Below are 23132 nucleotides of genomic sequence, written 5' to 3'. Positions count from 1 at the left end.
TTCACTGTCAAAGGAGAGTTATAAATATGGAAAAGAAACACTAGAATAAACTATGTAGTTTTTGTGTTGGAATTGAATAAATGGATGTGTACTTATGGTTTTAAAACATATAGATAGAAATAGAGATACATATAGGTATATGTCTATAATAACTTATTTTTTTTGTGTGTTCTTGATGATAAATAGATACAGGCGTAGGTGTATAGATACAGGGTACAGCCTAAAGATTAGTTGATTTCTTTTCTTCTTTAAAGTCTAGTGAGATGCAGAATTCCTTCCACAGGATATAGTAGTGATTTGGTATAGAGTGAACAGCGTTTTGAATTGAAATGTCTACTCTTTGAAGATGAAACAAAATGAATTTTTTAAGGTATGGATTCACTTTTTTTGTTCTTTCCTTTGCAGTGTCTATAAATTCTTTGACTTATTGAAAGAAATTGATACCAGTACCAAAGTTGATAATGCTATGTCAAAACTGTTGAAGAAGTATAATGTATTGTGTGCACTCTACAGCAAATTAGAAAGGTAAATAACAAATTTTAATAGGATTACTCTCTGCTTTTTCATGTCTTTGTTCATGATAAGATTCCATCTGGAAACTGTTATGTACTTAGTAAAGTTATTAAGTATTACACCTTAGATTTGTCTTCTTAATAATATTAACTTCCTGATATGTCCAGTCATATGGATCCTGAATGTTTCTTTCAAAATGACTTGTTTTACTCATGTTTCTCATTTGTTTTAATGAAATTAAAGCTTAGTTTCCGTTTTAGCTTTCTCTGCTAGAACATTTGTAGTTCTGAATGAAAAAGTGACCTGAATTTAAAATTCTTCCTGGAGTTCCCGTCGTGGCTCAGTGGTTAACGAATCTGACTAGGAACTATGAGGTTGTGGGTTCAATCCCTGGCCTTGCTCAGTGGGTTAAGGATCTGGCGTTGCCATGAGCTGTGGTGTAGGTTGCAGACCCGGCTTGGATTCCATGTTGCTGTGGCTCTGGCGTAGACCCGTGGCTATGGCTCCAATTCGACCCCTAGCCTGGGAACCTCCATATGCCAAGAGAGTGGCCCAAGAAATGGCAAAAAGACCAAAAAAGAAAAAGAAAAAAAAAAAATTCTTCCTAATGGTGCTACTATGTTTAGAAAGAGGAAGCTTATTGGGAGTGGAAGGTGTATGTGACCTCAACTGCCGGGCTGTGACTTGTATTCTCAGTGGTGATTTAGAAGAAGTAGTGTTTTATGAAATATACTCCAAGAAACTTTAGGCTATCGGCTGTTTTATTGTAAATAAATTAAGAAACTATAACAAGCACTAACAAAGTGACTATTAGTATCTTCTATGTGTTAGCTGCTGGGGATGTAAAATCATATAATACTATGATCATCAGGAAGCTTATAGTAAATTATATTTTTAAGTAAAAAATAAGTGCAATAATCATTTAATGCTCTATTGTAGAGGATTAGTTATAAGTGGTATAAATTATAAAGTGGGCAAAATACTGTGTATGTTTAAGGGTGAGTAGAGTAATTATGGGGTGAAAAAACTGTTGAAGAAGACAATATCTGAGTAGGGTTTAAAGGATGGAAAGAAACTCACCAAGAAAATATGTAGGAACTGGGACTGAGCATCATAGGCAGAGACTAGCACGTGTATGAAGCCAAAGTAGTACCATAGTGTACTTTGATATTGCTAATGGCTAAAAGGTAGGAGGGGGTTAGATTGATAGCGAGCTTGGATTTGGCCCTGCAGGTCATGGAGAGTCACTGATTAACATTAGCGTAGTCAGGGGTCTTAGCCTAGTCAGATCTGGCCTTTTTAAAAGATCGCTCAGGCCTTTGCAAAATGGATTTGGAATTTTTACTGACTAGTTATATGAGGTAATTTAGTGTTTATTGGCCTAGGAGTGTATCAGTATTTTTTCTATCTTGTATGTACCTTCTTCTGAAGAGCAATTGGGAAGATTAATTGTGGTACCAAAGCCTGTTTCTTTTGGGGTAGACTGTATATATGTATCTGGCAATATCCTATAGTGATTATGATAACTTTAAAAGCTAAACAGATCTGGCTAGGGTGGTTATATTTATTTTGCATTGACTGTGTGAGTTAGGGAAAGATACTTAACGTCTTTTTTTTTTTTCTTTTTGGTCTTTTTAGAGCCGCACCCATGGCATATGGAGGTTCCCAGACCAGGGGTTGAATCAGAGCTATAGCTGCTGGCCTACACCACAGCCACAGCAACACAGGATCATAGCCGAGTCTGCAGATCTGACTTAACATCTTTAAATGTCAATTTCAATCTGTAAAATACAGCTAATAATGCTCTCCTTGAAGGGTAATTGTAAGAATTAAGTAAGATAATTTCCTGGTTAGTTTACCTCCTGGCACATACTAGGTGTTCAATAAGCAGTAACTTTTAAATCTATTATTAGCAGAGTTCCCATCATGGCTCAGCAGAAACTAATCTGACCAGCATCCATGAGGACACAGGTTCAATCCCTGGCCTTGCCCAGGGGGTTAAGGTTCTGACGTTGTCGTGAGCTATGGTGTAGGTTGCAGATGTGGCTTGGATCCTGCACTGCTGTGTCTGTGGTGTAGGCCAGTAGCTACAGCTCTGATTTGACCCCTAGCCTGGGAACCTCCATATGCTACAAGTGCAGCCAAAAAAAAAAAAAAAAAAAAGATGAAAAAAATTAAAGCTGTTTATTAGCTACATTAGTGTTGTCACATAGAAATAATGCAAGCCATATGTTTTAAATATTCTAGTAGTTGCATGACATAAAGTAAGAAGAAACAAGTGAAATTAATTTTAACATTTTATTTAACCCATATATTTCCAAATAGCTCATTTCACCATGTATCATTCACGCACAAATTTGTGTACAAATGTTCATGACAACAGTATTTATAATAGCCTAAAAAGACCCCAAATGTCCATTAACTGATGAATAGCTAAACAAAATGTCCATTAACTGATGAATGGCTAAACAAAATGTGATCTGTTTATGTTGTAGAATATTGTTTAGCTATAAAAGGGAACACAATACTGTTATGTGCTGCAACATAGAAGAACCTGGAAGCATTAAGCTCAGTGAAAGATGCCAGATACAAAAGCCCACATCTTTCATTACATGATATGCCAATACATAAGACAGAGAGTAAGTTAGTGATTGGAAGCGAGAGGAATGGGGAACAACTGCTGATAGATGTGGGGTTTCTCTGGAGGGCAATGGAAATATTCTGGAATTAGATAGCGGTGATGGTTATGTAACAAAGTGAATATACTAAAAACTACTGAATTTATATACTTTAAAATGATGAATTTTGTCACCTGAATTGTATTTCAACAGGAAAACATGAAACCAGAATAGAAGTTATTAAGGAGATTTTTTTTTTTCCTCAAATACTAGGTATTTTTTGAGTATTTTGGTGTGTTTACATTCATAACACAACTTCGTTTGGACTAGCCAAACACATTTCTGGTGTTCAGTAGCCACTGGTGCTTGTGGTTACCATACTAGAAAGCACAGATTTATATTGAATGTAATTATTTTTACTATATAACATTCTATTCTGTTACATTAAATTACAAAATGATATAAGCAATGCATCTGACATTAAACATATTTTTTAAAACACATTCTTTATAATTATAAAAATTCCCTCTTGGAGTTCCTGTTTGTGGCTCGTTGGGTTAAGAACCCAACGTGAGTGTCCGTGAGGATGTGAGATCAATCTCTGGCCTTGCTGAGTGGGTTAAGGATCTGGTGTTGCTATGGCTGTGGCATAGCCCGCAGCTGCAGCAGCCATGATTTGACCCCTAGCCTGGGAACTTCCATATGCCACAAGTGTGGCCCTAAAAAGAAAAAAAAAAAAATCCCTCTTGATTACTGTCTACTTTTTATTATAAGATAGTAGTTTTCTCTATATAAATTTTTGATCTACGTATCTTTTTGTAGACTTCTTTCACTTAGCTTGTTTTCATGGTTCATCCATGTTGTAGCATGTTTCAGTACTTCATTACTATTTATTATGGAATAATATTCCATTGTATGGCTATACCACATTTTATTCATCCATTCATCTATATTTATAGACCTTTGAGTTATATATGCTTTAAAGTAGTTGGAGTATAAATGACAGCAAGTGTATATTTATTGAGTTTGTTATATTAACTTTCTTATATACCATTTCTTCTTTATTTCCATGGATTTGATTTACCACCTAGTATCATTTGTTTATTCCAATACAGCTTTGATCCTACCCACCTCTTTGTGCTGCTGTTGTCAAATGTATTACATTTTTATATGTTATAGGCCCAGGAATACTAATAATATATATTGTGTTATGTAGTTGCTTTTTATATCAATTAAGAGAAGAAAGGAAAAGAAATATGTAATTGTCCTTTAATAATAATATAATTACCTCTGGTGAATTTTTCATTCTATTTTAGTACTTTTCAATTCAGATTTCCATTTTGTTCTTTTAAAATAATTTCTTTCTTTTTACTGATATCCTCTGTTGGTTAAGGCATTGTCAGCATACCTTTTTTCCTTTTTTAAGCATCATTTCCTTTAGTTCTTTGAACATGCAGTAGCTGTTTTGAAGTCTTTATTAAGACTGACACCTTGGTGTCTTAAATGCAATTTCTCTTGTCTGCTCTTTCCCTATTTAGAGGTCACACTTTCCTGGTTCTTTGCATATTTCATTTTTTTTTAACTGGACATTTTGGATCACATTTTAGTAACTCAGCTGATTCTTTTCTCTCTGCGGGCTTGCTGTTGTTGTTTTCTTGTTTATTTGCTTAGTAGCTTAGCTGTACTATTTCAGTGAAGTCTGTTTCTGCCACATGTATAGCCTCTGATACTGCTCCTTACTATAGCCCTGAGCATGTGTGCAGTCACTCTGGGCTCACTGTGTTTTCGCTGGGCTTTCTTTGATTATCTTTGCCCCTGTTGTTAAGCCAGCTGCCTCTGTTGATATCACACCTAGTCGTCGCCTCCCATTAATTGCTGACCACTTTATTATTTTTGACAATGTTCTGGATCACAGATTGCTTCATAGTCTAATCCAATTAAGTTTGACTCCCTTTTTAGGAGTAGTCTTTGAGGCTAGCTTTGAGACTTATCCTAACACCAGGAAACCTTTTTAGCTGTTTCTTTTCCTGGTTCTCTCCTAGATGGTCTAGGCTTTAGCTTTTTGCTCTCATAGATCTGTTAGCTCCCTCTTACTTGCCTCTACCACAGTTGCCTTGCTTTCACCAGTGCTCTTGTCCTTGAATATCCTCACACTTCATTTTAAATGAAGTTGATTTCCTTGGGGTGAACGGAGGCTCTCTTGTTTTTAAGGCCTGCATCTCCCTTAGGCACCACTTCTGTGCTGCTGCTTTGGAGGAGGTCAGGAAGGGGACAGTGGTCTCCTGGAATGATATCTCTGCTTTAAGTGCAGAGCACTGAGAAGAGGCAATAGCCCCTGGTCTTCCCAGATTGCCTTTCTTGGCAGGAACCTATGTCCTATAAACCAGCTGGCAAGAGAAGTCAGGTTTTTTTTTTGTTTTGTTTTTTGTTTGTTTGTTTTGTTTTGGGGAGGTGTGTGCCCTCTGCATGCTGAAGTCCCTGTGCCAGTGATCAAACCCCCACCACAGCTATGGGCAGTGACAACGTCAGATCCTTAACCTGCTGTGCCCCAGGGAACTCTGAGAAGTCAGTAGTTTTTTTATTTAAAATTTTTTTTTTTTTTGGCTGCCCCATGGCATATATGGAGTCCCTATATGACAGATCTGAGCCACAGTTATAACCTATACTGTAGCTGTAGCAGTGCCGGATCCTTTAACCCACTGTGCCAGGCTGGGGATTGAACCTATGTCCCCGTGCTCCAGAGATGCCGCCAATCCTGTTGCGCCACAGTGGGAATTCCAAGAAGTCAGTATTTTTGATCTGCTTTATGCCTAATAGTAAAACTTTCCCCTGTAAGTGGAGGACGGGAGCCCCAGGCCTCCCAGCTCCTCTTGTCTGGGGGTAGACCTTCTGCAACACAGACCTGAGGGTGATGAGAGATGCGGGTTGCCTGCTCTTCCCAGAAAGAGAAGGCTGGGAGCTGGGAAGAGAGGAGCTCCGTGTCTCTACTGCACCTACCAGGGTTAGAGCTTCATTATGCTGGGCTTGCTGGAGAGGAGGAGGAATGAGGTTTGCTTTGAATTCCATAGACTGTCATTGTTCTCACCAAGATTTAGTAGGTTTTCAAAAAAAAAAAATTTAGTAGGTTTTCTCAAAGAAACATTTCCTTTTTGCATATGCTTTCAGGAAAATTTTCAGAGACTTAAAAAAATTTTGTAAACCATTTTTACCAATTATAGTTATCATACTAGGGAGTAGGTCTGCAGAGATCCTTCTACCATTACAGAAGTCATTGTCCTAAATAAGTAGGTTTTATTGTACTTTTCAGTTGTGTTATTTCAATGAGACTATTAGTTAAATAGGCTTTTATGATCTGTTCTGAGATTCTAACCAGATCAAGATTCAATTACAGAATGCATTCAGGGTTACAAATGCACATATGGAATCCAATCCTTTTGTAATTTGAAATTATAGTATTGTAGAAAATGTCATAAGTTGGAAAATCTACTTTTAACTTTGTTTTATAATGGTCTACTTTAAAACATGTATCCTTCTTAAAATAAGAATAAAACATGATAAAATTGATTTGTAAATTATGAAAAAAATTAAAAAATAACTTTTTAAAAAGCCGCAATGTTAATACAATTATTTCTTCATTTCAGGACATGTGAACTTATATATTTGTCACAACCCAGCAGTTCGTGAGTACTTCAAAACATGTTATTTTTCACTTTTTGGGTTTTTTAGACATTTTTTGAAATGCTCCCAAACATGTTAATAATTTCAGGGTTAGTTTAATTGATTATTCCATGCTGCTCCACAAATTAAACTGATAGATTTAAGCCCTTTACAGATTATTTATCTTTTCACAAAGAAAGTGGTATGAAATCCATGCTTTTTACTACAAGGGAAAACTAATAAGGTTAAAGTTGATTCAGTGCAACTCTGGAAGAAATGCTAATTCATTGACAAAAATCTTTATTGAGCGTGTATTATAGGCGTTTTTTAAACTAAGACTCAGAACATAATTTTTGTGTAAGAATAAATATGTCTATATTAAAATTCCCAAGTAGTCTTTTTAAATCTGTGATGCATATTTCAAGAGTATATCATTATACGAGTTTTTCTTTGGAAATGGAATGAGTAGTATATGAGATTTTTTTTTTTTTTTTGCCCCACTGACGAATAATACTGAAGATGATTGATACAAAGGGAAATTATATATTTATTAGTTAAACCTAATTAATTCCACTTGTTAACTGCAATAGGTGACTGACTTAAAATTTATGAAGGCATAGTGTTAAAGAGGTAACTAGAGTCACCCAAATCTCTATTTTCTTGCTTATATAAAATTTATTTTAATGAGAAAACAGAGCAGAAGAGTATTAATTGGAAAGCAGGTGTGTCATATTACACCACCTCCTGTGCATATTTTTATATTAGAATTGAAGCTATTTAATATTTTCTGTAAAAAATTATATTACTCTGTGGGAAAATAAAAATATCTTGATAGAAACATAACTGAATTGAGGCAAATTGAATTCATGTCTAAATTGTGCATTTAAAATGGACTGCAGGAGTTCCCTGGAAACGAATCTGACTAGGAACCATGAGGTTGCGGATTTGATCCCTGGCCTCGCTCAGTGGATTAAGGATCTGGCGTTGCTGTGGCTGTGGTGTAGGTCAAAGACATGGCTTAGATCCTGCATTGTTGTGGCTGTGGTGTAGGCCAACGGCTATAGCTCCGATTGGACCCCTAGCCTGGGACCCTCCACATGCCTCGGTGTGGTCCTAAAAAGACAAAAAAAAAAAAAACCTGTATTCTCTTATGCAGTCAATTTTAGTCTGTAATTGTGAAAAAGGAAAAAAAAGGTGTAGTTGGAAAATTGTCAGTGTGAAATTTTTTTTCTTTCTATTTGTTTACTAGAATATCTACTGAAATAAATTCTATGTTGGTGCTAAAAGTTTCTTGGATCACATTTTTACTAGCTAAAGGTAAAGTAATTATGTTTTGTTACATGATAATGTTTCGGATGTGATAATTGATAATTATTTTGAGTAAACTCAAAATTTTAATTCAGTTTAATGTTGCTCCTCCTTCCCCCTAATTCTTTGTGTGGGTTTTTAAGTGTTAGCAAGTTCTCGTAATTCTGGTACTGGAGGCAACCTTGAAAGTGTCATTTTGTTTCTGCTTCTAATATTTTTCATTCTTTCTTCCTTCTTTTCCTTTTTTAAAGAATAATGTTACTGTTCTCATAAATATGATATATATTCATGATAAAGAATTCAAATAATACAGCAAAATGCAAGGAAAAATGTAGAAAAATTACCCCAAACTCACCTAGAAATAATCATCATTAAAATTATGTGATTGTATGCACAAAAATATATCTGGAATGACATTCTGATGAAAAAAAAAGGTGGGTGGATGAGTGCATTCACAAATAGAAAATTTTCTAAAAACAGGATCATATCATTGTGCTATGTTTAAGATATAAAAATTAATTCTATTCAAATTTTACAGAGAAAATAAGAGGAATGGAAGGAATTGCTTAAATTTATATAAATGTTTTGTCACTTAAGCAGTGTTATTTCCTAAAATATTTCTCTAAAATGATGAAAAAACATTATGAAATATTAAAAGGTTAGAATCTTTAACTTTGTGTTTTGAGTTAAAGCAATATATATTAATCTACTCTAAAGAAAGAATTCTCATCTTCCTGTCACCTCCCTATTCTCTACTTTTAGATTTGCTCATTTTTTTCTTATTGCATTATCAAAGACAATAATATTTTATTCTGTTCTGTAATTATAATTTGTTTAATCTCACTTCTGTGTTTAAATGGATTCTAAGCTTATTGTCACTTGTATCATAGCTTCTCCATTTCTGAGTTCTTTATTTTGGTTTATCCTTAGCTGGCTAGATTTTCCCATGAAGGAGTTTTTCAAAAAAGGATTTCTGACACCATGTTTTCTATGTTTGGTATGTTTATAAATTGTGTCCTTAGTTTTTATAATTGAAGAACAACTTGATTGTGTACCTATTATTGTTGGGTTTTTTCCCCCTCAGGACACTCTTATCTGGAATTGATCATTGTTGTTGAGAAATGTGAGCCCAGCTCAATTTTCCCTCCTCATTTTCTTCCCTGGATACGTGAAGAATTTCTTTTTTAAAAAATTTGAGATTCATTACATCAACCAGGATATCTCTTTTTTTTTTTTTTTTTTTTTGTCTTTTTGCTATTTCTTGGGCCACTCTCACGGCATATGGAGGTTCCCAGGCTAGGGGTCTAATCGGAGCTGTAGCCACCGGCCTACGCCAGAGCCACAGCAACGCGGGATCCGAGCCCCGAGCTGCGTCAGCACTCGGCAACGCCGGATCATTAACCCACTGAGCAAGCGCAGGGACCGAACCCACAACCTCATGATTCCTAGTCGGATTCGTTAACCACTGCGCCACGACGGGAACTCCCAGGATATCTCTTGATTTTTATTTTTCTGTATTAGTTTTTCTTGGAGCACTGTTTTCCTTTTTAAACTGAAGGTTTTGCTGTTCATTTCAGAGAAATTTTATTTAGCATACTGCACTTTAAAATTTAGCATGTTTATTCTGTTATGTTTTGAGAACATTAACTGTCTTATGTGGGATTGATTTTGTCTTCCACATTCACTGTCTTCTCTCATATTAGTCTAACCTTTGGTCTTTTTCTTAGGTATTGACTGTTTTTGTTTCAAGCGTTTCTGCTATTTTGAGCTTCAAGATGGGATTCTCAATCTGATTTTTTCCCCTGCTCATGTTGTGACTCTATCTTTTAATTCTCTTTTTTATTTTCTGTAGGTTTGCATAATCACTGTGCTTCCCACCCACACCCCTGCCCCACTGCTAGAACTTTACATGGGCAACCCCAACCTGATGAGGTTCTGTTTTCTCAGATGTAGTGTGACTAAATCTCCCTTTGCTCACTTTACACTTTAACTGTGATTTATATTGCCCAAGAGCTGTAATATGAGAGCTGACTTTTTTTATTATTATACTTTTAGTCAGAGGATGAGGGAAAAAGTAGAGACCTTGTCTGAAACGACATGCATTTTTATTGTTCTAAGATTTTTGTTAGAATGAACTGTAAAACAGGTACTTTATATCCTGTTTCCATAACAGGATTTTGTTAGGATTCAGAATGTTCCCTAATTCAGCGTATTATACTGAAGTCTTTACATTAGTCAGAAAGTTGCTATAGTTGTTTACTTCCTTCATTTTGCCTTTCTCTCATCAGTAATTTTCTAATCTAAGTAAGAAGAGGAGAAAGATGAGGATACTCTTGAGTCATTATCTCTCAGATTTGGTATTGCTACTAGCATTTCACCAGTACTTTTTTTTTTTTTTTTTCAGTTTGAGATAGTGATTTTATGTCTTCCTGATATGTACCCAGAAGTAGAGTTGCTAGGTTATATAGCAATTCTACTTCTAAATTTTTAAGGAACATCCATACTGTTTTTCCAATTTACATTCCCACCAACAGTATACAAACGTTCCTTTTCTCCACATCCTTGCCAACACTTGTTATCTCATGTTTTGTAAATAACAGCCATTCTGACAGATGTGAGATGATATCTCATTGTGGTTTTGATTTACATTTCCCTGATTGGTGACATCGAGAACTTTTTCATGTACTCATTGTCCATTTGAATATCTTCTTTGGAAAAATGTCTGTTCAGCTCCTTTTCCCCATTTTTAATTGAAAAAAAAATTTTTTTTTTGGTGTTTTGCTATTGAACTGTATGTGGTCCTTATATACTTTGGATATTAACCTTTCATCAGATACATGATTTGCAGATATTTTCTCCCATTCTATAGGTTGCCTTTTCATTTGGTTGATTCTCCCCCCTCCTTTTTTTTTTTTTTTGACTGTTCAGAAACTTTTAAATTTGATGTAATTCCATTTGTTTATTTACAAATACAGTTTTTTCCTTTCATTTTATTAGGTATTGGAAGAGAGATTCTTTGACTTCACTCGATTTTTAGCTAGAGGTCTTGATATCATTCTTTACCTTTATGGTATTTCTTAGCAACTTCTAAGTATATTACAGAGGTATTTTTGCAGCATACATTTGGATATAGAAAACCCATTGATATAAGGTTACCTTTTTCTCATAGAGTTTCTACACCTTCAGTACTGGGATTATTAGTAGTTTAGCAGTCAGATACCAGTAATATAGAAAATGAATCAAATTAAACTTCTCCTTTAAAAATATTGCACAACATAGAGCCATAAGTGAATCTGTCATTGCTGTGTAGTATGTATATTTTGTGTAGCTACACCATTTTTTTCCTTAGGTACTTATTATATGCACTTATTTCCTCACAGCTCTTGTAGTTGTATATTATACAAACTTTTAGGATTTTGTGCTAAATAATTATTTTATAGATGACTTTACAATTATATACTAATTTTGATATTTTAAAAATGAATTTGGTTATTAAAATGTTTTCGAGGGAGGTTAAAACTGAAAGTATACAGAGTTTCATAAATAAATAGAATTGAGGATTAGCATATATCATTCTTCAGAATCGTTTTCAAAGGTAATGAATTTTATAACTCTTATCGAAACTAGAAGCAAGTTCAAAGAAGGAAAAATCAAAATAAATTTAGACATAGGGACTGAATTATGAAAATAATAGCTAAATGTAAAATTCTCATGGTAGACTTATACTTCATTTATAATTTCGTAATGTTCTGAAATTTGATATTTCAAATCTGACTGAATTTTTGCAAAAAAAATCTTTAACATGCTTCTAGTGATTGTTGAATAAATGAGTATATGGATACACCCATACCCACAATTTCTCCCAATTTAAAGACCTCAATCTCCATCTTCAAATGTGAACCTTTTTTGTTTTCAGGGGAAGTATTACAAATGGAAGATGATCTGGTGATCTCATTTCAGTTAATGCTATGTGTTCTTGACTATTTTATCAAACTCTCACCTCCTGCATTGCTCAAAGAACCATATAGTAAGTATTTTACAAGTAATTTATACCCCTCCCACTTCATCATTCAACAGTTGTTTATTGATTTCTACTAGATCCAAAACTTGGTTCTAGAGCCAAGGTAATACTTTAAAAAAAAGTCAGATATGAGAGTTGCCATCGTAGCTCAGTGGTTAACGAAGCTGACTAGTATCCATGAGGACACAGGCTCTATCTCTGGCCTCACTCAGTGGGTTAAGGAGACGGTGTTAACTGTGAACTGTGGTATGGGTCACAGACATAGCTTGGACCCTGTGACTGTGGCTGGCAGCTGTAGCTGCAGTCGGACCCCTGGCCTGGGAACCTCCATTTGCTGCAGTGGCCCTAAAAAGCAAAAAAAAAAAAAAAAAAAAAAGTCAGATATGGACTTTGCCTTTAAGTAGTATAAGATATAGAAGGGCAAATAAGTAAGCGAGTAATTAGAATTTGTGTTTGAAAGTAGTCTGTGCCAAAATCTGGCAAATCCTGTGGGAGTTTAGAAGATGAGGTTTTCTGACTGGGGAAGACCAAGAAAAACCATATAAAAGTGGTGGCAAATAAATTGTGTTGAAGGAGTAGTTCGGTTTGATTGTTGTGGTAAGTTAGGGAAGGGCATTCCAGGTAAAGGGAAAATCAAAAGGCAAGGCACCAGAGTTCCTGCTGTGGCTCAGCAGGTTAAGAACCTGACTAGTATCCTTGAGGATGCAGGTTCAATCCCTGACCCCTCTCAGTGGGTTAAGGATCCAATGTTGTCACAAGCTGCAGCAAAAGCCACAAATGTGGCTTTGATCTGACGTTGCTGTGGCTGTGGCATAGGTTGGCAGCAGAAGCCCAGATTTGACCCCTAGCCTGGGAACGTCCGTTTGACACAGGTACGGCCCTTAAAAAAAAAAAAAAAAAAAAAAGGCAGGGCACAGATATGAATGAAACTCCCCGGGAAGATAGCCCATTCTACAGAAACAGATTAAATTCTTATTATTGCATGCTATAATGATTATGTAACTGGGTTTTTTGTTTTTTTTTTTTGCATATGAGACATAATTGATCCACTTCAGTGGATGACACGATGGCAAGTATAAATAATAACTGTTGCTGAAATAATTAGATAGTATTAAGCAAAGATAAGTCATATTTCTCTTAGAATGGAATTGCTTCCTTTGGTGGCATGGGGAGTAGGATTTAAAATCACTTATTACACTATAGAAAAGTGTAAAAGCAGCCTTAACCGATTCCTTACTCCTAAAATGATGGAGCTATTAGTAATACTATAATTCAGGACAGATCAAGACATGGAAGTCTCAAAGTGTAGTTGAAATGGCCGAAAAATTGAAGCCTAATTAATCTTCATGAGCCTTCATGGAATGTGAAGTCTGGAGCAGAATTTTGAAAACGTGTTGAATATGGTTTGACAGAAAATGCAGGTCGTTGATCGGAAATCACATGCAAAACAGAGAAAAAATAGAAAATGTTATATTTAAAAATATTCTGAATTTAAAAAAATTTATATACTTTTTCCTCACTTTAAAAAAATGTCATGACTTTAATGTGGCATGTAAGTTTGAGGTTGTCAGGCTTTGTTCTTTTGGATGATTTGAACATTCGTTTAATTCTCTAAATGCCATTAAAAGAGAAACCAGGATGAGATGTTGAATTGACAGGCTGTGGTAAACTTTCGGTTTGGTTTTTATTATGGAGAATTTTTGTTAACAAAAAAAGAAAGTAGCAGAGTAACTCTCCATGTGTTTATCACTTGTCCTCCATGTGTAACTTATTGTCAACCCATAGTCCTATCCACTTGCCCAGTTCTACCATCTATTTTATTTTGAAGGATTCTGAAGGCATACCATTTCACCCTTATAAATTTCAGTATGTATCTCCTGAAAGATAGTCTTTTTAGAAAGCATAATGACAGTACCATTGTCACACCTAAAAATCAATTAATAGTGATTCCTCACTTCCACTGGATATCTAGTAAGTGTCCATATTTTGCATTGTCTTATAAAAGTAATTTTAAATTTAAGTAAGTTTTACAGGTTGACTAAATAAGAACGAGTCTTTGGAATTGGTTTATGTACTTTTAAAACTTAAAAAGTTCTTCTTCTATCTTTCTCCCTTTTTTCCCTTATAATTTATTTATTAAAAAATCAGGTGGTTCTGTTGATTTTTCTGTGGTTTAATTTTTACTGACTGCATCCTATGGTATAGTTTAACATGTTCCTCTATCCTCTCAATTTCTTGTAAATTGTTAGTTGGGCCTAGAGGCGGTTAATACTTTTTATACATAGTCACCTGAAATCCTTTTAGTAGCTAAATCCACATTCAGTTTGAATTGGAAGTGCTCAAAATAATTCAGGTGATTTAAAAAAAATCCCAATTTAGCATTACATTATTATATTTATATGCTTATTTTTAAAAGCATCATAATTTATAGGTATTTGCTAAAACTTTAAAAATTTATTTTTATCCTGAATCTAGAAACTTGAATGCATAAATACTTTTTTATTATTGTTAAGACTCTTTTAAGATAGAAAACGTTTTTCCCCTTGTGGATTAAGTAGGATACACTTTGATTTAGTATATAAGTTGGCTATTTCCCTTGCCTTTTTAATATTTGTTTATGGGGCTTTAAGTTTCTTTTTGGGCTAGTTGGGGGCAGAAGAGAATAGGAATGGCAAAAACTATTACCAGTATATAATTTACAATAGATATTCAATAAATAGATGAAAACATTAGCTTTTTAATGAAACCTAATAAAATTTAAAAGTAGCAGAATGTTACCAAAATTATTTCTGACCTTCCAAGTTATAATTAGAATACTTCATTATTTTATACAGTGGAATGTGCAATTGTTCTTATCTAATTTACCATTTTTACAGAAACAGCTGTAATACCTATTAATGGTTCACCTCGAACACCAAGGCGAGGTCAGAACAGGAGTGCACGGATAGCAAAACAACTAGAAAATGATACAAGAATTATTGAAGTTCTCTGTAAAGAACATGAATGTAATATAGATGAGGTAATTTAACTTCATGATTTCTTTAAAATAGTTAAAGTAGATTTAGATGTAAGTTTTCCTAATAGTGTATAATTCTTTATGATGAGCTTGCTTTTTGTAATTAGTGCCAACTCTTTTGCAGTAGTGATATACTTAGAAAAAGTTTAATTTTCATATTCAGTTACTTTGATTTTAAAGAGAGTAGCACCCTCACTCTGGAATCACTGAAATGTACATCATTAAGACAGTACTTTTCAAATGTATTTGTTCTTTGATTCCTCTGTGGTTATGGATACCCCTAATGTTTTAAAGTATCCTGCTTAAAAAAAAAAACCCTAGTGTTTTGGTTTAGTGATAAGTGATACCAACAATGAATTTCTGTTCAGCCTTCTACAGTTGCTCTCTTTCTGAATATCACACCAGATGTTAATGACTGGTAGAGAATACATGAACACCCAAGAATTGCTTATCTTGTTAATAAAATCTGGAATGTAAGAATTGGAAGGCATCTTACAAGTAATATACTCAGCCTCCTTTTAGTACTGAGTAAACAAGCTTTAGAGACTGATAGCTGATTACTACTAACAGAGTCTGTACTTCAGAACATCTGCCTCTTTCACTGTACCATGCTCTTTCTCTCTCATATATTGTTATTTTGTCTGTAATTCTCTACCACCAGATAGCTGTATGAAATGTTGCGTCTTTGAAATTTCACTGTCAACTCTAGGAAGGAATGCGGTATGATCTCAAAATCTAGTTTAAGAAGTGTTGGAATGATATTATATTATTCAAGATATCTGGTTTCAGCATCGTGGCTTTTGTTAATTTCAACAAATAAGTCATACAGATGCATCAACTTTATACATATTTTTTTTTTACTTTTTTTTAGACTCAAGTGATCTTTACTACTAAGCTGATAAATGTAGTTGAAATATTTTTTTTACCTCAATCTGTTGCTTAATCCCTCAAGATAATGAAGAGGAATAAATGCAGTTTTCTAATTCCTGGTTGTTAATTATCTGGTTTTCAGAACTGCTTAAAAAATTGCATCTAAGTAATCAGGAATAAATCATGTTTTTCCTTTTTATTTTAAATAATTCTTTCATAATTTAGAATGTAATAATGATTTTTAAAGTGTAGGTGATTAGCAGCTTTGGTGTTGAGTCACATTAATTACTTGACACGATTATTTACAGAGCCATTTATGTTTATATAACTATTGATTATATTTATGGTTATATATTCATTGGTTGGTCACACTAATTGGTTAAATAGAACTACCTACCTTATAATTATTCCACTCGAGTGAGAATTAATTAAAAAACAGTACTAATAAGTATTACAGAAGCTTAATTCTTAAAACTTACTTGTGGAGTTCCCGTCGTGGCGCAGTGGTTAACGAATCCGACTAGGAACCATGAGGTTGCGGGTTTGGTCCCTGCCCTTGCTCAGTGGGTTAAAGATCCGGCGTTGCCGTGAGCTGTGGTGTAGGTTGCAGACGCGGCTCTGATCCTGCGTTGCTGTGGCTCTGGTGTAGGCTGGTGGCCACAGCTCTGATTCGACCCCTAGCCTGGGAACCTCCATATGCCGAGGGAGCGGCCCAAGAAATAGCAAAAAGACAAAAAAACAAAAACAAAAACAAAAACAAAAACAAAAAACTTACTTGTGAAGTAGATAGGAACTTAGGAAGATATTAGATTATTTCTACCTTAATTGAATGTAGATCCCAAAGTTGGAAAAGAAGGTTAAATGAAGAAAAGTAAGTTGTTTCAAATTCCGTAACACATGGCCAGTGAGGAATAGCTGGGGCTACAACTCCAGATTTTCCAAATACTGTCTTTAGTATCCATGTTGAATATAGGATTTTTGTATGAAACGGCATCATTCCACAAAACATTTTCATTTGGTTTTGAATGGAATTGTTGGATATTCATATATGAAATCATTTTCTTATGAAAGTAGGTTATTTTCCTAAGGTCATGCTAAAATAATTGACTTGCTGTTCCATAAGCCAATATATGTGTGAAGTGGCACAAAAATATGCTTTGGGCAGAATTCTGAGGCCTTGTTGAGAATGAAGAGTCTTGGCTCTGATGCTAGACAGATTGGGTTTCAGTTCCAGCTCTGTCACTTCCTAGCTGTGTAACTTTGGTTACTTTGCTTAATTTTTTTGAGCCTCCCATCTTTTCACCATTCGTTAAATGTGGCATTTTGAAGTTGATTTCAATGCATTTTCTTTTTAGAAATCCCATTTCATGAACAGTTTCCCCTTGCACTTCCATCTTAGGACCTGAAATCTGTCTCACATAAATTAAAATGTGAATAATTGAATTAATTATAAATAAGCTCATACTTGGTTGAGTGTAATTTATTGATCTCAATGTCAACGTCATTCTAATGTTTTTTTTTAATTTTAATGTTTTTTTAATGTTTTTTAAAAATTTTTTTTCAATTTTAATGGTTATGTAACTTTATCTTTTTCAGGTGAAAAATGTTTATTTCAAAAATTTTATACCTTTTATGAATTCTCTTGGAATTGTAGCCTCTAATGGACTTCCAGAGGTAATCTGAAAGAAATCATAATAAAAAGTTTCAGGACTTTTGGGAGGGAGGAATAATTGTCTAAATTTCTTAAGATCACTATTGTATATTAAATATTTTTTACTCAAGGAAAGAATCTAAGTAGAATTGTGGTGAATCAACTGTATATAATAGTAACAAAAAATCCTTTTGAGTACATGCTCAAATGTAGTAATAAGCAGCATTTTAAAATTTATGCTAGAAATTGATTTGTATTGAAATTTCCAAAAATCAAATTGTAGGTAGGCACTTGCATTTCTCAATGCTATTAAATATTTAAATATAACTAAATACTCACAATCAAGTTTGGTTCTAATTTGCTTTGCTGCCCTACCTTAAGCATAGGAGGCATGTCAGCATTGTTGGTATTATTGTGGTTGGAATATCTCTTCTGAGCATTTAAAAAAACTAATTGGAATTAAATTTGGTTGAAATGACTGTGATTGTATTATAGAAATGTTTTACCTTAGTGGTGCGCCATCCGTTTATTTCTTTTCCCATTTTGCCTCAAATGTCTTGTTCTTCAGTGAGAACAGAATTTTTTTGTGATAAAGTGACGTATGTGGAGAAAAGGATGCTTAGATAAATGATGAAGAACAAGTACTCAGTAAAGAAGCAATGTTTTAGAAACATCTAATATCAGTCACCAAGACCAGAAGACCTGAAGTCAGATAGCTAGCATCCCGATTCTATCACCTGAGCTGGTAGCTATTCCTTGAATTAACCAGCTTATTCACTTGACAGTTATTAAATGTGTGCTTAGTATGTGCCAGGAATTGTGCAGAGATTGAACTCAGCCTCTGTCACTGAGGTTCTAGTGGGAGAAAGACATGAAAGTAGCACATTAGAGGAATCTATAAGAGTCTGATAGATGTGTGCACAGAGTGGTGCTATCTCAGAGGGGGCTACCTAATCCAATGTGGGGCAGGTAGGTTTTTGCAGAAAATTGTTTGGAGGTGATGTGGCTTCTGAGCTGAATGAGGTTTATGAGAAGTGGCATTTCCAAGGGTTGGAGATTATAGATTGAAAGGCACGGTGATATGTGATAGTATGGTCTGTTCCATGAACCTCAACTAGTCGTTAAGATTGGGATACAGAGCAGCAGAGTGGTAAGATATGCTATGAAAGAGGCAGGAAGGGGACAGATATTGTATTACTGAGTCCTGTTACCAAGTTATGTACCAAAAATAAGCTGTTTACACCTAAGAGTCTTGGGCACTGAGAAATTTTTTTTCCCTTAGAAGGGATCACAGGATTAGTACTAGAAACTTTAAGGGAGCTCCTGTTGTAGCTCAGCAGTAATGAACCAGAGTAGTATACATGAGGATGTGGGTTTGATCCCTGGCCTGGCTCAGTGGGTTAAGGTTCTGGCGTTGCACTGAGCTGTGCTATAGGTCACAGATGCAACTTGGATCCCAAGTTGCTGTGGTTTGACTGTGATGTAGGCCAGCAGCTGCAGCTCCAATTAGACCCCTAGCCTGGAAGCTTCCATATGCCGTGGGTGGGACCCTAAAAAGAAAAGAAAAGAAAAAAAAGAAAATTTAAGAGAAACTTTACATTTCCCCTGGTATTTTGCATATAGCACTAATAGCTGTCAATTAATAAATGATTGATAGGAGTTCCTGCTGTGACATAGTGGATTAAGAATCCCACTGAGGTGGCTTGGGTTGCTGCAGAGGCACGGGTTTGATCCCTGGCCCAGAGCAATGTGTTAAAAGAGTCACGGTTGCCGAAAAATGCTGTATACATCACAGATATGGCTTGTATTCAGTCCCTCGCCTGGAAACTTCCATATGCTGTGAGTGTGGGCCATAAAAGAAAAAAAAAAAAAGATAGATTATTCGTGTCTCACTGAGATAGGGCAGGAATAATAATTAAACCTAATCAAATAGGAATGGTTGTTCTGTCTAAACAATTTATGCAAACAAAAAGTTTTCATTTAACTGGATTTCATCCCACCACTCCTTTTACTTATTTTTATATTAAAAGTTTTATTGAGTTCCCGTCGTGGCTCAGTGGTTAACGAATCCGACTAGGTACCGTGAGGTTGCGGTTCGATCCCTGGCCTTGCTCATTGGGTTAGGGATCTGGCATTGCTGTGAGCTGTGGTGTAGGTCGCAGATGCAGCTTGGAACCCACATTGCTGTGGCTCTGGCATAGGCCGGTGGCTACAGCTCCGATTAGACTCTTAGCCTGGGAACCTCCCTATGCCACAGGAGTGGCCCAAGAAATGGAAAAAGACAAAAAAGTATAGAAGTATAGTAGATTTCCAATTTTGTATTAATTTCTGCTGTACAGCAAAGTGATTCAGTTACACATATACACGTACCCATTCTTTTCAGGTTCTTTTCCTGTATAGGTCATCATAGAATAATGAGTAGAGTTCCCTGCGCTATACAGCGGGTCCTCGTTGACCATCCGTTCCAAGTACAATAATGTGCATCTGCCAATCCCAAACCCCCAGTCCATGCTTCCCCCCATCTCCTAGCGCTCCTTTTAGAATGCAATTTTAGCTCTCTCTGGCTGGAAACCCTTTGGCTTTAAAAGGTCATAGAAAAAGGCATGCTAAGTAGTCATCTATTGGGCATTGGTTTTTATATTGTTAGAAAATTATGAATCAGAACTGATAAAAGAATTATAGATACTAGTAATTGAAAAACTATCTAAAATTGGAAGCTAAATTATGTATGTTAATTGGCTAATTAATTAAGCATGTACTCTTGCCCAAGACACTTAACTGAGGGCAGTTGGAGTGAACCAAAGGATTTAGAAAAGATAGGCAGAATATATATAGTGGAGAAGATTTGTTACAGTGTTTGAAAAATTATTTTATATTGATAAGTGTGGTAGATTAAAAGTGAGGGGTGTGTGGGATGGAGGATCTTGACAACTAAATAGGTTATAACGATACCTATTTTTATCTTAAAATTCCAGTATTGTTCTATTCTTGTCTAGAAAAAAATTTTAATGTATTGGGGTACATGCATAAAATAGGCTTAAAGTGAGAGTTGAAACAAATTAGCTATTTTCTTTACTTCACTTCTAGATATGCTTTATTTGTATTGCATGTGAAGTCTGTATGATATAAAAATAAGAGTGTATTGCACAAAAATTATTTAATCTGTACTTTCGTGTAATGAGATTAATGACATGAAGAGGATAGTCATCAATATTTTCTTCTTTTGAGGTGGAAAGTCTTTCTAAACAATATGAAGAAATTTACCTTAAAAACAAAGATCTAGATGCCAGGTTATTTTTGAATCATGATAAAACTCTTCAGGCTGATCCTACAGACAGGTATTATACATGGTATAGTTTTATTTTTTGATATGATGCTTCATTTTTTCAAAAGTTAGTGTAAAAGTGTATTCTCTTGAATTGTCACATAAAACCCTAAAGTAGGAATGGTTGAGAGTTACTACAAGCATACCTGTGAGATATTGTGGCTTCCATTCCTGACTGCTGTAATAAAGCGAATATTGCAATAAAGTCACAAATTTTTTGGTTTCTCAGAGCATGTAAAAGTTATGTTTATATTATACTGTAGTCTATTAAGTGTTCAATAGCATTGCATCTAAAAAACAAGATATGTATACATTAATTTAAAAATACTTTATTGCTACAAAATGCTAATAACCATCGTCTGACAATACAGAGTTTGCAAACTTTCAGTATATAAAAAGCATACTACCTGGGAAGCACAATAAAGTGAAGTGCAATAAAATGAGACATGCCTGTACAGATTTTTTAATCATGCAGTTACTTTTATGTCTTTAGCATGAAATCTTAATATTAACTAAAAATATATATGTGTTTGCATATATATATACATATATGTATAAAATTTGGAAGTTAAACACAAGTTAAATGTTTCTGATTTTATTTACATCAAAGTGAAGTTTTTGGAAGGCACAATGATTAAAAAACTTGAGCTTTTGGTATTTTTTAATACTAAACAACTTGGATAATAATATAAAAATCTAACATTCAAGAGAAAAAAACATCTAGCTTTCACTTTCAAAAATACTCTTAATGATTGGAATACCTGATTGTCATAAACCCAGTGGGAAGAAACTCAACCTCAAAATGATGAAAGAAAATTTTTATTTAAGCAACTTTTGTATCTTTTATTTCCCATAATTTTATTACTTGCTTAACTGTTTTATATGCTGTTATAAGACAACAGAGGCATTATACTGCTTTTTTGACTCATAAGGCACAAATTGTAAATTTTTCATCTGATGACTTTGCTTATCATTATTTAGTTTGGAAATGCAGAGAACACCACGAAAAAGTAACCCTGATGAAGAGGTGAATGTGATTCTGCCACAGACTCCAGTTAGGTATGAATTTTCTTACTTTTGACTTGCATTATAATTATTTATTCAGTGCTTTATAGTGCTTCAGGTTTATTCATTTGTTTCATTATATATTTACACATACATGCAAAAAATATATATCGAGGGCTCTTTGCGATATATGTTACTAGTTGCTGAGCATACAAATTATTAGACATAGTTCTGTCTGTCCTTAAGGAGTAAAGCCTAGAGTGAGAATGTGTTCCTTCTTAGTATATGAGAAAGGAAGTATCGCCATTTGCTCTGTATGTAACCTTGAAGGATTAAAACCATTTTTTATGCCCTTTCCTCCCTTACTTCCCATGTCTAGACTGTTATCAAGTCTTGTTGACTCTACCTCCAGAGTATTTCTTGAGTCCATCTACTGTTCTTCATTCCTCCTCTTACAACCCTTGTCCAAGATTATCTTTCTCTTGGATTTTTTGGTAGTGGCCTATTAACTGATCTTACTGTTTCTACTTTATGACTGTTCCTCTCTCCTCACCACCAAATATATTCTCCAGAGAGTCCCCAGGATAATATTCTAGAAATAGAATGTGCACTGTGCTGCTAAGTCTTGGGCTTGCTTCCTATTGCAGTTGAAATCAATGCAAATTCCTTAATAGTGTCTACAAGACCTTGTATGATCTAGCTTCTGTTGCCTTTCCAGCCTCATCTTGTTTTCCTGCTCATTATGTTCTAGCCATTTTCCTAAACTCTGCAAGCTCTTCTTTTGTACTCAAGGACTTTCACACTTGCTTTTTCCTCTTCTGAAACTGTGCCTTCTTTTCTATGAATTACTAACTGCTACTCTTCCTTTAGGTTCACAAATATTACTTTTTTGAAGATTTATTTCTCTCAAGTATTTTCCTTTATTATTCTTTCTCACAGCATCCTATTCTATTCCTTCACAATGTGTATCACAGTATAAATTCATTTGTGTATTTGCTTATTTTTGTCAATACCCACAATAGCCTTGAAGTCTGTACCATGTGGACCATGACTTTTTGGTTCACCATTTAATAATTAGGACCTAAGATAATACTTGGTACATAGTAGGCAGTCAGTAATATTTTCAAATTAGAACATAGCCATATAAA

The 23132-nt window shown here is 34.7% G+C and overlaps 1 protein-coding gene across 2 annotated transcripts in view; it reads left to right on the top strand.

Moving 5' to 3' along the window:
• The window catches only part of RB1 (RB transcriptional corepressor 1), a 130889-nt gene that overhangs the window by 35595 nt on the left and 72162 nt on the right, over positions 1-23132 (top strand). For both annotated transcript variants that reach the window (XM_013992198.2, NM_001285967.1), the window contains 8 exon segments: positions 406-525; positions 6773-6811; positions 8038-8105; positions 12013-12123; positions 14994-15136; positions 17600-17677; positions 20883-20992; positions 21961-22038. In XM_013992198.2, the coding sequence (XP_013847652.2) occupies positions 406-525; positions 6773-6811; positions 8038-8105; positions 12013-12123; positions 14994-15136; positions 17600-17677; positions 20883-20992; positions 21961-22038 (747 nt within the window).

The sequence above is a fragment of the Sus scrofa genome, chromosome 11 (assembly GCF_000003025.6).
Source record: "Sus scrofa isolate TJ Tabasco breed Duroc chromosome 11, Sscrofa11.1, whole genome shotgun sequence".
Taxonomy (NCBI): domain Eukaryota; kingdom Metazoa; phylum Chordata; class Mammalia; order Artiodactyla; family Suidae; genus Sus; species Sus scrofa.
The sequence above is the reverse complement of the archived record's forward strand: the minus strand, read 5'-3'. Positions and strand labels throughout refer to the sequence as shown.